Source organism: Tetrahymena thermophila, assembly GCF_000189635.1.
Source record: "Tetrahymena thermophila SB210 genomic scaffold scf_8254799, whole genome shotgun sequence".
In the NCBI taxonomy this organism is placed as follows: Eukaryota; Ciliophora; class Oligohymenophorea; order Hymenostomatida; family Tetrahymenidae; genus Tetrahymena; species Tetrahymena thermophila.
This window is the reverse complement of record NW_002476555.1, coordinates 1-15,913: the sequence shown is the minus strand read 5'-3', so window position 1 is coordinate 15,913 and position 15,913 is coordinate 1. Positions and strand designations below refer to the sequence as shown.

Below are 15,913 nucleotides of genomic sequence, written 5' to 3'. Positions count from 1 at the left end.
TAAATTCTACTGATTAAACTTATTTAACTAATTATTTAAATCCTAATGAATATTAAAAGCCTTATTATGATTTTAGTTAATTTTCTACAATAAATGTTTGCTAATACTAAAATATGTTTAGTTCAAATAAAAAAACAGATATAAATTCATTTTATATTTATGATGAAAATTAAATATTAACTTCATAAGCTTTAGGAGTTTAAAAAATTTAATTTTCTATTTAAAATTTATAGAAAACTTCTATGATAACTACGAAGTTCTATTCATTTGAATTAGCTGATAATATAGTGTATTTTGACAAATTATAAATAATAAATAATAAGTATTTTTTATTTAGCAAATAAATTGATTCATTTATATAAGAATATGTGATTGACATTAACTCATAAAAGCAAATTATTTCTTATAAATACGATTCTTCAAATTAAATTGGTGTTTTTTAATATTTGGAGAAAAGAAATTTACTAATAATATAAAGTATACCATAAATTTTTAGTTTAGATACTCATTAATAAGTAATTCAAAATCCATCAGCATACTATTTTTCTCTTTAGAATTACGCAATTTTAAATGATGATGAAATAGCTTACTTGACTTTAAATCAATTAGATGAGACGATTCTTTATTTAATAGATTTTTTAACAAACAATATATCAGAAATTTATAATTTTGGTACAAATTATTAACCCAATTTTTATTATGTTAACAATTTTTACACTCCTTTAGTTGCTTTTAATGATATTATTTATTTTTACATTTTTGATAATGACTGCTAGCCTTTTTCTATCAGCTAAAAAAAATTTGTCTACAAATCTATAACTCTGTAATTCGCTGTAATAGCATAACCTTACTTTAATTACTAAAAAACAGGAGAAATCTTCATATTTTACTAGTCTTATATTTATGTTTATAGCTTTGATTTATCTAGTAACTAACTGTATAATTTCGGTATAAATTATCCATAAGCAATTGATGGTTATACAATTCAAGTTTTTAATGACAGATATGTTTTTTATTATGATCAAAGCTATTTTTATAGATTCGACATGGAATTAAAGCAATTTACAATAATTAATGCTAAAACTGATGTCAATTTGTACGGAAAATAAACTATTTACTTTTATTTTTTAGATGATAATTTGTAATATATCAAAAAGTCTGATAATATAGTAGATACAAATAATATGGTTATTATTATGAGTCAACTAGAAGATTGCTCTCTATTAGGGAGTATAAATAATGATGATAATACTAAAATTCATAGTTTCTTATCTTAAGATGGAGTTTTTTGGATTAATAATTTATTCAACAATCCATTTAGCATATATAATTTCACATAAAATTATGTAATTCAAGACATAAATTTACAAAATAATAAAATTGCAGTCTATGATAATTCCACATAAAATTTAATCATTTACGATGTTATTAAAACTAATAATGAATTAGTTGTAATAAAGTTAAATTTTATATTTGATCTCTCAATAGTTATTGTTGATTGGAATTTAGTATAATTCATATGGGTACAAGAAAATGTCTTTTATCTATAAAACACATAAAACTTGTCACAGACATCAATAATTATAAAATTAGAATCTAATGTTGTTAAGTACTTATACTGTTAAAATTAGTAAACTTTAGTGGCTCTTACTTCTAATAAATTGATTTATTCAATAAACGTAATTCAACTTATAATATTTTAATTATTTTTAAAGATTATAAATTAAAATAGATCTTTACAAAGACATTTAAATTAATAGAATACCGCTTCTAGCAATATTATCCAAGCTTTTTTGTTCAGTGTGAAGATAGTTAAATAATATTTTACTATCCATTTGTTGAAATATTTGATTTTATTTCAGCATAAAGATCAGGATACTTTGAATAAAATGTAAATAAATATATAAATATCCATTTTTTTTAAACTAAATTAGAATAATTTACATTCAGTTTATTTAAAATTTTAAATTATCGAATTTAAAGAAAAATTTTAATAAATTTTTTTATTGAAAAAATTAAAGAAAAATTTAAACATATTTAAAATTAAAAATTTTTCTTTGAAAAAAATAAAAAATAAAAGCTATTTTTAATAAATTTTACTTTAAAGTTGTATAAATTAGGAATGATGTAAAATGTTTAGTAAACTATACCTTTGGTAAGTAAGCAAGATTAGTTAGTGGTAGTTTTTTTTAGCTAAAATAACAATTTGTTTAATCAAAAGGAATTTCAAAGTTTTCACTATTTGTTTGAGTATAGATATAATAATACTAGTTTATTCTATGATGGAAATCATAAAATACTGATTGGACTAACAGGGTCATTAAAATAAGTAAATTTTATTAATATTCCAGGAAATTAATAATTATTCCTTTATGAGTGTGTAGCATAATTTGCTAAAAATGCAGTTTATTATTATTAAGAATAAACTAGCTTGATAGTTGTTGATAGCAGTCCAACTATTTATCTTTTTAATTATTTAACTCTGAATGTAACAAACTTTAGAATTGATGTAAATAACATCCAAGGTATTTTGATGGATAAAAACAAGAATATAGCTTTTTTTTATTCAAATTAATTTATATTAACGTTTTAATTTCCTAGTATGTAATTTATAGAAACAATATCTTTATAAAACTATAATGCTACTTCTATTGTATAAGTTTATCTAAATACGAAATAGTCGTTGATTATCGTTTAGACTTATACATATATAATTGCTTTTGATCTGACAGAAATTCTTTATGCTAGCCCTACTAAATTGCTTTAATACTAAAAAGTATAACATTTAAATATCAATTAGGAATTCTTTGTAAGTTATAGTATTGTAAATCTCTCGCTAAATTTGTATTAAAATTCTTAACTCGTTGATAGCTTAATATTTGAGCCTTCAAAATAAAACATTTACCCTTATTTTACATAGCTGCTCATTATCTAGGATTACTAATTTTTATTTATTTAATTCTAATATATTAACATTGTTTAAGCTGATTTATAATAAAAAAAGTTGATTTTGTTACAAAAAGTAAAATTAATTAGTCTACCTGACAATTATTTCTATGACAATGTTAATAATTAAATATTTTTATTATATTAGTAGAATTATTAAATAAGTAAAATCAATTTAAATAATTTAAATGATAAAAATGTAACTGAAATAAATTTGGATAATTTTACTGAGGGAGATATTTCTATGTCTCTTATATGCAGTTAATTTATAGTTCTTCCTTCATCAAATTTCCTTTAAATTTATGATATAAACTATCAAAAAATCGATTTAATCAAATTTTCAAGTATTTCTACAATTAAATTTGCTTTCAAATTACAAATAAAATAATTTTAGTCTTATTAAAACAATTGGTGGAATATTCCTTTTGATTATGAAGAAAGGATTAACAGTAATGATCCTTAATAAGACAACTAAAAGCTTATCTGTTTAATTGTTTAAGAAGGAAATAATATTATAACATACATAGTTAATCTTTAAAATAAATAAATTTTGTATTCATATTAATTATCCAAGTAATCTAGAGTTACAAATATAGTAAGTGATCCCTTTAGGCAGCTAATATATCTAGTTAACAATTAAAGTTTAACTTTGGTATTTTCGTATAAGTTAAATTTAATTACAACCCTCTAGAATGCTTGTCTAAAATAAGCTAAAATTTCATATGACTCAGATTTTGTATATTCGATTTGCCCAAATGATATCATAATTTATAATGGTTTAAGTTTTTAACTATAATTTCCTATTATTGATAAAGGAATAAAAGAAGTTGATAATTTTATTAGCACAAAATATAACAACTATTTTATTATTATATAAAAAAATAAACTTTCTCTCATAAAAATGGATTATCTATCTGATTTCCAGCTTGTTTTTGAAGTCAATAAAACTTACTAATAGCTATTAAATATGAAAATCACTAGAGACTAAAACTATTAAACTTATATAGAACTTTTACTTTCCTCTTATGATAATGTATAGCATTAAATAGTGCCTTTGCAATAAAATTAAAATTGCTATATAAACATACAACAGTAAAATAGACCAATAGAAAATATTTACACAATCATCTAATTATTTTAAAATTTTTAATCAATACAAAGCTTTAATCAATAACTATCACTAATACAAATTAATTACTAAGATTAATAATGCATTTAAGGTATAAGTGAGAATTTATATAATCTCTAAAATATTGATTCGAATACCTAAATTAGTTTGATTATTTAATCTTAATCTCAAAAAGAAAATATTTGTTGGCTATATTAGGATAGTAACAGTTACCCATCTTATATAGAAAGCTTTTATCTTAAAAACATGAATTTAACTATATAAAATACAATAGAACTTAACTTGAAAAAATAAATGAAAAACTTTTAAATGTTGAACATGACTTTAAATATTGAGAGCTCACTTACTTTATCTGATTTTGATAAAGTTCTTTTTTAAAATATCAAATTCGACAATAACAGAGAAGGTCAGAATTAAATAATAATTCAAAACTGTAAATTAGTTGTAATCGAGTAAGTAGATTTAATTGATTTATTATCGCAATAGACAATATTTACTTTAATTAACAATAGCAATGTTATAATTTAAAATATAAACATCTCTAAGGTGAATGGAAATACTATATTTTAAATGAATAACAATTAACAAGTAGTAATAACTGATATTAAAATACAAAACTCTAGCTACATAAATGTATTTCAAATATCTTTATCAAATTATTTTAATGTGACAAATTTAATAATATAGTCAGTATTATTTTCTTAAGTTTTAAACATATAAGGAGCCACAATTTCTTAGATTTAACACATAGAGGTTGATAATTGTTATTAACTATAATTGATATAATTATAACCTATTAAGTTAGACAATTTATAATATTTATCTAAATATTATTTGTTATAGGATTTGAACTTGCAAAATTCTACTGATATTTCACTTGTTACTCAGTCTGAATAAATACAAATCTCTGATATAATTATTTAAAAGTTAAATACCTCTATAAACTGCTTCACTCTTAATGCATTATAGTTATCTGTAAACAATTTTACTATTGAAAATTCAATAGTATATTTAAGTTAGCCTTCTGTAATATTTATACTTAGCTATACAGATTGTGATATTCAAAATATAAATTCATCTAATAATTAAATAACAATTTTAAAAATTAATTAACAAAATTTAATTGGTAAAACATAAATCCATTCTTCTTCATTTATTGATTTTACATTATAAAATCCTGTAATGGAGTTTATAAACATAGACCTCTTAATTTTAAATAAAATTTAAGTCAAAAATATTTTATTTTATGATAATATGCATTCTTCAATAATTATTATAGATTAATGTAATAATATTACTATAAATAATAGTTATTTTATAAATAATACAAATATAATTGGTAATGGAGGATCTATTTATGCTACTGATAATTAATTCATTTAAATAAAAAATACAGTTTTTAAGCTAAATCAATGCTAATCATAAAATGGAGGAGCTTTAAGTATAAAGAATAATATTGAAATGGCTAGTCTAACTATATAAATGAGCACTTTTATAGATAATTAGGCTCAATTTTCTACAGGTGGAGCTATTAATTTGGTGAATTCCAATTTGGTGATGGAAAATTCTGTAGTTTCTTCAAATAAGGCTTTAATTGGAGGTGGAATCTATTATTAATAAATAATTCCTGATTTTGTATTAGATTTGATGAAGAAAATCAATAATAATAATATCATCTCTTAAAATTTTGCAAAGCTATATGGAAATAATTTAGGATCTACATTGAGAAGTATTAAGATTAATATAAAGGATATAGAAACATCAAGGAAAACATAAATAATAGAAAATTAAAATAATTAAATTTATGTCAATTCATTTTTAAGTGGAGACTAAATAATTTTTAATAAAATTTAATTACTTGATGAAGAGGACCATCCAATCTTTATACCTAGTAATGCTAATTATACTAGCACTTAATAATACAGTAATGATGTTTAATTAATATTGTAGTAAATTAGCGTTTCTCTGTAGTGGGACTAATCTACATAGTAAATATAGTGTCTTGGAGAGCTGTAATCAAAGTAATTTACAAACAATGGATTTAAACTGAATGCATAAATTATTTTTAAACCAAATAATTAAATGATCTTACAAGTTGTTTCCAATTTATTTCCAAAATTTTCTGATTCAAAAGGGAATGTATACTTAAAGCAGTACTAACTATATAAAAATATCACTATTAGTTTTAATAGTTGTTAATTGGGTTAAATTACTAAGCAGCAAAGCAACTCAATAGTTTGTGAGGATTGCCCTGAAGGAAAGTATTCTCTAAATTTGCTAGATAATTCTTGCTTACAGTGTCCTGATTCAGCTATTAAATGCTATCAGTCAACAATTCTTTTAAAAAATGGGTATTGGAGAGAAAATGAATTTACAGATTAAATATTATATTGTAATTTTAATCCTAATTCATGCTAAGCTGAATCATAGTTATCTAAAGTAAGTATTATTATTTACTTAAATTTAAGCAGCTGATAAGGACTATTATCCATTTCAGTCTAACATTTACTAAACAGAGGGAGAAAGAGAATCTATTTAGATTTAATCACTTCTAAAATTTGAAAAGAATTTTAATTAAAATATATTCACAAACTCTGAAAAATTTAATCATTATTTTTAAACTATTAAGAATTTTTAAAAAATAAATTAAAAAATTTTTTTTTTTAAAAAGAAATATTGTATAACTGGATATAAAGGTCCTCTTTGCTACTCGTGTGATACCTATGGAGAAATATGGGGTAAAAGATATCAATAAATATTTAGCTAGGGAGAATGCTACAGTTGTGAGGAAAATAGCTTTATCATTATTACATAAAATTTAATTTTATTCATAATCATCTTTTACTATATATTTGCCCTTTTAAGAAATATAATTAATAAATAGCAAGCTAAGTTAGCAGGCTACTTTATCACAAAAATGGATTTAGTCTATTTAGGGTCAACATGTATTTTATTAGCTTAAATTTAGAAATAATTAATGAAATAATCTTTTTTAAATTAAAAAAAGATTTAATTTTAATTTGATTTATTTTTTTTAAATTAAATATTGTATTAAAAGTTATTAATTTAATAATAATATAGTAAGATAATAAGATAAACCTTAAATTATATCTAAAATTTTAACTGATCACCTTCAGATTCTATCTTTGTTGAGCTTTTTTAATTTTAATATTCCTAACTATTTTAAGATTCCAATTTAGGTATCAGGAAATTCTTTGAGCTTAACAAGCAAATCAATCGATTGCTTTTTTTCAAGATATCCAAATTTAAAACCTTTATGGTTTTATTAGTCTTTATGGTCGCTATGTTTACCGCTTTCTGTACTCTTACTTTATTTAATATTAGGCTTTGTTTTAAGGTAATTTAAAAGAAATACAAACATTTTTAAATACTTAAATACTGCATGTATCTTCATTTATCTTTATTTTTATCCTATGGTGATTATGTTATTAAGCAGATCTTTGAATTGTCTACAAATTGGTGATAAAAGTTATCTTGATTTAGATGTAAATATATTATGCTATGATCCTTAATATCATAAACCGTATGTTATATTCTACTGCATACCATTACTAGTTTTTTGGGCAGTTATTGCTCCACTATTTTTATTCTTAAAAATTAGAAATGGAAAAATGAAAAAATGGTCAATCTTTATTGAAATAAAGTATTCTTTTATATTTGCAGGATATAAAGAAAAGTATTATTATTGGGAATTTGCTAAATTAATTTATAAATCTATTCTAATTTTGGTAGCGACTTTACTTCAACAGAATTCTTTCTTAAAAGTAAGTTATTAATTGCTTTAAAAAATAAATACAAATCAATTTAAATTAGATTTAATACCTCTTTTTATTTACAAAACGAATAAATATACTCATCAAACTTTAAAATAAAAATAGTTGAGCATGCTAAATGCTGTTATCTTATTCTAGATTTATATAATATTTAAGACTAAGCCTTTTGCAATTTAGAATTTCAACAATTTATTATCAAAATCAGCAATTTTATGTGCTTCATCCCTAAATTTAACTTAGATTATTGCGAATGTTCCAAATATGCATTTTGTATTAGAAGCTATTTTAATTGCATTATTAATTTTTTCTAATCTTTAATTTATAACTTAATTGGTGATTGGAATATGTCTAGTTACTATATAAAATAACAAATAAAAAAGAAGTAGAATCTAAAATTGTTTCCTATATTTTGTATCAAAATATCCTTCATTATTTGAAAACATTCAGATTTAATAAAGCTAAATTAAAGTAAGCTCTCTTTTGAAAATAAAATTAGTCAAAAATAAAGTTAAACATTTAGTTGAATACTTTAAACAATATAGCTTCTTCAATTAAGAATCTTTATAATAGCATTTTCATCTCTAAAGAACTTAAATCCTTTCTTCTCCTAAATTAGAGCAACAGTAGTAAGCCAGTAAATTTACTTTGTTTTCTAATAATGAAATTATAATTGGGTAGCATAAAAAAGTAAATTCTTTCAAGAGTATGAGAGAAAAATGGTCATACTATACAAGAAAAACGAAAGAAAGTCCAATAAGTAAATTATCTCCTAATTAAAATATTAAATAATTTCCAATTTATATTTAAAAGGTATAAATTAATTAGATAGTTAAGATAAAATCTAGAATACACACAAAGAAATAACTCTTAGTGAAACTGGAAATATGTAAAATTATACTTATAATGATGAATTTGGAGTATAAATAACAAGTGATCATAAGTTAAATAAAAATTTTAATTAATATTTGACTAAAAAATAATGAGAACATCTCTGAATTAAAAATTATGATAAATAAAATAATAAGATTTAAAAATCGTTAATTTTATGTAACTTAAAAATACCATTTTTGTTTTTTATATTAAACTTATCCATTTTAAATAAATTAAATCATTTTTTTCTACTTTTTAAAAAATATAATTGAAATTAATTTTTCTAAAATAAGATTAGAGTTTCTAAAAAATTACAAAATATGCAGCTTTTGAAGAAAATTTTGTAAATAAATCTAAAAAAATGATATTTTAAAAAATAAACAAATCAAATCTTAAAACAGATGCTTTACTTTATAAATTAATTTACACAATTTTATGCTAATTACTTAATATGTCAATATATTTTACAAAAATATAAAAAAATGATTTAAATGAAAAAATATTACAATTGTTTAATTAATGTAATAATTATTTATTATGAAATAGTCATTTAAAATATAAAATGAAATCAACAATAATGGTATTTTAATAATAATAAAAAATGGTTTAAATTTCCAAATTTTAAAAGATTTTTATTTATTTTATTAATCTAATTTATACTTATTCATGGAAGTGTTATAATTTTATTACTGAAATAAAATTTGTTAAATAAAATATGTGTCATTAAGCATTTACGTAATGTTATTTTTAATATAAAATATAATTACTGTATTAACTACAAACTCTGTCCTCGATTTTCGGCAAAACCGACCGAGGATATCAACATTTTTCTATTTATTTCGAAAATTTCACCTAATCAAACTCCTACCAGATTCCCCTCTTAACTATCCCAATCTCCACAAATATTTTTTTAAATAATTAAAAAATCCCTTTATGTTATTACATTTAAGATGTAGATTTATCAATTTGTTTTAAGAATTTGTGAAATAAAATAATAAATTAAGGAAAAAGAAGTACATTTAAAAAAATAAATTAGTTTTTAAAGTGTATTTCTTATTTTTTTTAAAATTTGTTAAGAAATTAATTTACTAAAAAATATAAAGATAACAAATATTTTAAAAGAAAATATCAACATTATTTATTAAAGTTATTTTGTAAAATTTCTATCATCAAAGTTAGCCACTATAATTAAGATGTCATTATTTAAATCAATTATAATAAAGATCAGACTATTTTAGTTTGCAAAAAAATAAATTAGAAGTTGAAAAGATAAAAACTCAGTTTATCAAAACAAAGCACTTTTAAATTCTACTGGATATGATTTTTGTTTAATAATATGATTAACTGAATCTAAATAATTAGATATAAATTTCTTTAAATAATCCAAAAAACTCTTAAAAATTGCTTCAAAATAACAAATAGATAATAAAACGATCATACAATTTTGAATGAAAATAAGATTATTTTTTACAATTATTTTTACTCTAGCATCTAAGATTAGAGCTGAATGTTCAAGAGGAAATGTATTTAATCTAGTTTAATAATAGTGTTTGCCGTGTTCAAGCAGCTGCTAAAATTGTTTTAGCACTAGTTAAGACTCTTGCATAAGTTGCCCTCAGAATTATTATAAAAGTAATTTAAATTCTTCTACATGTGTTTAAAATTGCGAAGTTGGAGAAATATAAGCAGATAACTAATAATGTATTAAATGCTAGATTGTAGGATGCATTAAATGTGATTCTAAATAAAACTGCTTACAATGCAGTCCTAATTTATACTTTGATAAGGTAAATAATGAGTGTTCACTAAAACCAAAAATTTGCTAATCTGAATAGGATTTTATCTAAGAACCTTTTACAAAATAATAATGTGTAAATACCTGCCCAAGCTCATACTATCCAAATTAAAAAACATAAATATGCGAAAAAATTAGCTAATGTATATAAATTAACGATAGTCCTCCACTACTCAATGAAAAAGTTCTCTAATTAAACTCATTACATCAAGATTACTACCTTATTAGAGCAAATTCATGCTATTTTGCTTTAGTAGATTAAAATTTTTAGATAATTTACATAGAAATATTTTAAAATATGCCAGACTTTTAGATTAAATATATGAATACTGGAGAGGAAGTTTAATAAAAGAGTTTTATTTTTGAAGAATATGGAGGCTGCTTAGCTAATAATTCTATAAAAGTAATGAATTTTATTACTAAGCAAATTGTTTTTGAAAAAACTGATTTAGATTAGGATTATTTTGTTTAATATATTGACTATTAAAATAAAATAGTCTTTTTTAATTAAAAGAGTATTTGTTAAATAGCTTGGTATGATTTGATATAATACAAATTTACTACATTTGGATGTGGTTAAACTCCTATTATAGGTATTTTTTAAATCTACATTCTCAACAAAACAAACTATTACATATAGATTTCAGTTTACTCTTATTAGGTAATAAAATTTTCTGATTTATTTTTGTAAAACTCATTTAATTATTAATTTAGGTAGCTATTTTTTAAGAAGATAGATCTCTATAATTTTTAGAAACCTAATTCTAAATTTCAGGTTATTTATAAATTATGTAAGCAACTTAGAAATATTAAGATTTAATTTGCATTTTTTCTGATTATTTTGGAAGATCAACATCTATTTATAAGTTAGTTTACTTAGATGATAGTATTTTCTAAATCACGTTATTAGAAAAAGTTGATTTAACAAATAATATATTTTACAGTAGTCTGTTGAATTCAATTATCTAGTTTGATATAAAAAACCATGTGTTATAAATACTTGTTTTAAACTAGGTATCAGATTAAGTGGAATAAGCACTAAATATAACTATTACTAACTAGATAAATTATTCTTATCTTTTTGAAAACGAAGAATATAACTCTACTTTTATTTTCTTTATTTCAGACAAATTACTATTTATCAATTTGACTGATTATTTAATAAAGTTTTAAAATGATTTTTAGAGCTAAAACAATACACTAATCTAAGAATTAAAAAGCGGATTTATTACAAGTTAATCAAAAATTACAAATGTTTTTTTCAAATAGAATAATATTATTGAAATATTTTTATCATAAATTTTGGAAGTTTCAACTTATAATTACTAATCGATTAGAATATTTTTCAATACTACTGATTAAACTTATTTAATTAAGTATTTAAATCCTAATCTATATTAAAAGCCATATTATTGTATTAGTTAATTTTCTATAACAAATCTTTGCTAATATTAAAATATTTTTAGCTCAAATAAAAATACAGATATAAATTCATTTTATGTTTATGATTAAAACTAAGTATTAACTTCATAAGCTTTAGCAGTTTAAAAAATTTAATTTTCTCTTTTAAATTTATAAAAAACTTCTAGGATAAGTACGAGGTTCTATTCATTTGAATTATTTGATAATATAGTGTATTTTGATAAATTATAAATAATAAATAATAAATATATTTTATTAAGCAAATAATTTGATTCAGCTATTTAAGAATATGTGGTTGGAATTAATTCATAAAAGTAAATTATTTCTTATCAATACGATTCTTCGAATTATATAGGTGGTTTTTAATATTTGGAGAAAAGAAATTTACTGATAATCTAAAGTATTCCATAAATTTATAGTTTAGATACTCATTAATAAGTAATTCAAAATCCATTAGCATACTATTTTTCTCTTAAGAGTTTCGCTATTTTAAATGATGATTAGATAGTTTACTTGACTTTAAATCAATTAAAAGAGACGATTCTTTATTTGATAGATTTTTAAACAAACAATATATCAGAAATTTATAATTTTGGTACAAATTCTTAGCCCATTTTTTATTATGTTAATAATTTTTACAATCCTTTAGTTGCTTTTAATGATATTATTTATTTTTAGCTTTTTGATACTGACTGCTAGCCTTTTTCTATCAGCTAAAAAAATTTTGTCTATTAATCTATAACTATGCAATACTCTGTAATAGCCTATCCTTACTTTAATTACTAAAAAACAGGTGAGATTTTCATATTTTACTAGTCTCTTATTTAAGTTTATAGCTTTGATTTATCTCAAAGCGAGCAGTATAGTTTCGGTATAAATTATTAAGCTATTTATGGTTAAAAAATTCAAGTTTTTAATGACAGATATGTTTTTTATTTTGATCAAAGCTATTTTTATAGATTTGACATGGAATTAAAGCAAATTACAACAATAAGTGCTAAAACTGATCTTGCTTTGTATGGAAAAAGAACTATTTACTTTAATTTTTTAGATGAAAATTCATAATACATCAAAAAGTCTGATAATATTATAGATACAAATAAAATGGCTATTATTATGAGTTAACTAGAAGATAGCTATCTATTAGGGAGTGTAGATAATGATGATAATACTAAAATACATAGTTTCTTATCTTAAGATGGAGTTTTTTGGATTAATAATTTATTCAACAATCCATTTAGTGTTTATAATTTCACATAAAATTAAGTAATTCAAGACATTAATTTACAAAATAATAAAATTGCAGTCTATGATAATTTCACATAAAATTTAATCATTTACGATATTATTAAAACTAATAATGAATTAGTTGCTATAAAGTTAAATTTTACATTTGATCTCACTATAACTATTGTTGATTGGAATTTAGTATCCTTCATATGGGTAAAAGAAAATGTCTTTTATCTATAAAAGACATAAAATTAACCATAGACATCAATAATTATAGAATTAGAATCTCAAGTTATTAAATACTACTACTGTTCAAATTAACAAACTTTAGTCGCTCTCACTTCTGATAAAATGGTTTATTCAATAAATGTAATCCAACTTTTAATATTTTAATTCTATTTAAAAAATTATTAATTAAAATAGGTATTCGCAAAGACATATTAATGGTTAGAATATATTTTCTAAACATCTTAGCTAGGTTTTTTTGTTCAGTGTGAAGATAGCTAGATAGTATTTTATTATCCATATGTTAAAATTTTTGATTTAGTTTCAGTAGAAAGATTAGGATACTTTGAAGATAACGTAAATAAAAATATTTCATTTTTTAAACTAATTTAGAATAAATTACATTTAATTTTTAAAAAATTTGAAATTATAAAATTCAAAAAAAAATATTAGAAATAACATTGAAGATTTTTTTTTTAAAAATTAAAAATAAAATATATTTTTATAAACTTTATTACTATTTAAAGTTGTACGATATAGGAATGGTATATAATATTGAGTAAACTATACCTTTAGTAAGTAGGCAAGACTAGTTGGTGGTAGTTTTTTTTAGCTAGAGTTACAATTTTTTTAGATTATTGGGCTTTGAAAGTACTGACTATTTGTTTGAGTATAGATATAATAATACTAACTTATTCTATGACAGTAATTATAAAATATTGGTTGGACTAACAGGATCATTAAAATAAGTAAACATTATTAGCATTCCAGGAAAATAATAATTATTCCTTTACGAATGTGTTGGATAATTTGCTAAAAATGCAGTTTATTATTATTAAGAATAAACTAGCTTGATAGTAGTTGATAGCAGTCCAACTATTTATCTGTTTAATTATTTAACCCTGAATGTTACAAACTTTAGAATTGATATAAATAACATCCAAGGCGTTTTGATGGATAAAAACAAGAATATAGCTTTTTTATATTCAAATTAGCTTATATTAACATTTTAGTTTCCTAGTATGTAATTTATAGAAACAATATCTTTATAAAACTATAATGCTACTTCTATTGTATAAGTTTATCTAAATACGCAGTAGTCGTTGATGATTGTTTAGACTTATACAAATATAATTGCTTTTGATCTGACAGAAATTCTTTATGCTAGCCCTACTAAATTACTTTAATACTAAAAAGTATAACATTTAAATATCAATTAGAAATTTTTTGTAAGTTATAGTATTCTAAATCTCTCACTAAATTTGTATTAAAATTCTTAGCTTGTTTATAGTTTACTATTTGAGCCTTCATAATAAAACATATACCCTTATTTTACATAGTTGCTTTTGATCTAAGATTGTTAATTTTTATATACTTAACTCTAATATATTAACATAGTTTAAGCAGATTTATAATAAAAAAAGCTGATTTTGTTACAAAAGGTAAAATTAATTAGTCAACCTGACAATTATTTTTATGACTTTTTTGACAATTAAATATTTTTATTTTATTAGTAGAATTATTAGCTTACCAAAATCAATTTAAATGATAAAAATATAACTGAAACAAATTTGGTTAATTTCACTGAAGGAGATATTTCTATATCGCTAATATGCAGTTAATTTATAGTTCTTCCTTCATTCAATTTCCTTTAAATTTATGATATAAACTATCAAAAAATAGATTTTATCAAATTTTCAAGTATTGCTACAATTAAATTTGTTTTCAAATTACAAATAAAATAATTTTAGTCTTATTAAAATAATTGGTGGAATATTCCTTTTGATTACGAAGAAAGGTTTAATGGTAATGATCCTTAATAAGATAACTAAAAGCTTATCTGTTTAATTGTTTAAGAAGGAAATAATATTATGATATACATAGTTAATCTTTAAAATAAATAAATTTTGTATTAATATTAATTATCAAAATACTCTAGAGTTACAAATGTAGTAAGCGATCCCTTTAGGCAGCTAATATATGTAGTTAATAATTAAAGTTTAACTTTGGTATTCTCTTATAAGCTAAATTTAATTATAACCCTCTAGAATGCTTGTCTAAAATAAGCTAAAATTTCATATGACTCAGATTTTGTATATTCGATTTGCCCAAATGATATCATAATTTATAATGGATTAAGTTTTTAACAATAATTTCCAATTGTTGACAAAGGAATAAAAGAAGTTGAAAATTTTATTAACACAAAATATAATAACTATTTTATTATTATATAAAAAAATAAACTTTCTCTCATAAAAATGGATTATCTATCTGACTACCAGCTTGTTTATGAAGTCAATAAAACTTACCAATAGCTATTAAATATGAATGTCACTAGAGACTAAAACTATTAAACTTCTATAGAACTTTTACTTTCATCATATGATATTATTTAGCATTAAATAGTGCCTTTACAATAAAATTAAAATTGCTATGTAAACATACAACAGTAAAATAGACCAATAGAAAATATTTACACAACCATCTAATTATTTTAAAGTT

The 15,913-nt window shown here is 21.1% G+C and overlaps 5 protein-coding genes across 5 annotated transcripts; 3 read left to right on the top strand and 2 right to left on the bottom strand. All coding sequences in view use genetic code 6, as the record gives it.

The window, feature by feature from the left end:
• Positions 1-5,653: 5,653 nt before the first annotated feature.
• On the bottom strand, positions 5,654-6,503 carry TTHERM_000810481 (transmembrane protein, putative; the record flags this gene model as incomplete). The annotated part of the gene is made up of 3 exons (XM_012795748.1): positions 5,654-5,682; positions 5,934-6,235; positions 6,289-6,503. 3 exons carry the CDS (start codon positions 6,501-6,503, stop codon positions 5,654-5,656), a joined length of 546 nt encoding a protein of 181 aa, XP_012651202.1.
• A 320-nt stretch (positions 6,504-6,823) lies between these two features.
• Positions 6,824-7,480, bottom strand: TTHERM_000810475 (hypothetical protein; the record flags this gene model as incomplete). Its single annotated transcript, XM_012795747.1, has 1 exon — positions 6,824-7,480. The coding sequence occupies one exon, from the start codon at positions 7,478-7,480 to the stop codon at positions 6,824-6,826; it is 657 nt and encodes a 218-aa protein (XP_012651201.1).
• Positions 7,481-7,707: 227 nt separating this feature from the next.
• Positions 7,708-8,852, top strand: TTHERM_00810470 (transmembrane protein, putative; the record flags this gene model as incomplete). Its single annotated transcript, XM_001008573.2, has 2 exons — positions 7,708-8,626; positions 8,680-8,852. The coding sequence occupies 2 exons, from the start codon at positions 7,708-7,710 to the stop codon at positions 8,850-8,852; spliced, it is 1,092 nt and encodes a 363-aa protein (XP_001008573.2).
• Positions 8,853-10,187: 1,335 nt separating this feature from the next.
• On the top strand, positions 10,188-11,508 carry TTHERM_00810460 (zinc finger protein; the record flags this gene model as incomplete). Its single annotated transcript, XM_001008572.1, has 3 exons — positions 10,188-10,262; positions 10,287-11,195; positions 11,479-11,508. 3 exons carry the CDS (start codon positions 10,188-10,190, stop codon positions 11,506-11,508), a joined length of 1,014 nt encoding a protein of 337 aa, XP_001008572.1.
• Positions 11,509-12,922: 1,414 nt separating this feature from the next.
• TTHERM_00810450 (hypothetical protein) lies at positions 12,923-14,555 on the top strand (the record flags this gene model as incomplete). Its single annotated transcript, XM_001008571.2, has 5 exons — positions 12,923-13,555; positions 13,610-13,768; positions 13,939-13,970; positions 14,118-14,435; positions 14,492-14,555. The coding sequence occupies 5 exons, from the start codon at positions 12,923-12,925 to the stop codon at positions 14,553-14,555; spliced, it is 1,206 nt and encodes a 401-aa protein (XP_001008571.2).
• Between the last annotated feature and the right edge of the window lie 1,358 nt (positions 14,556-15,913).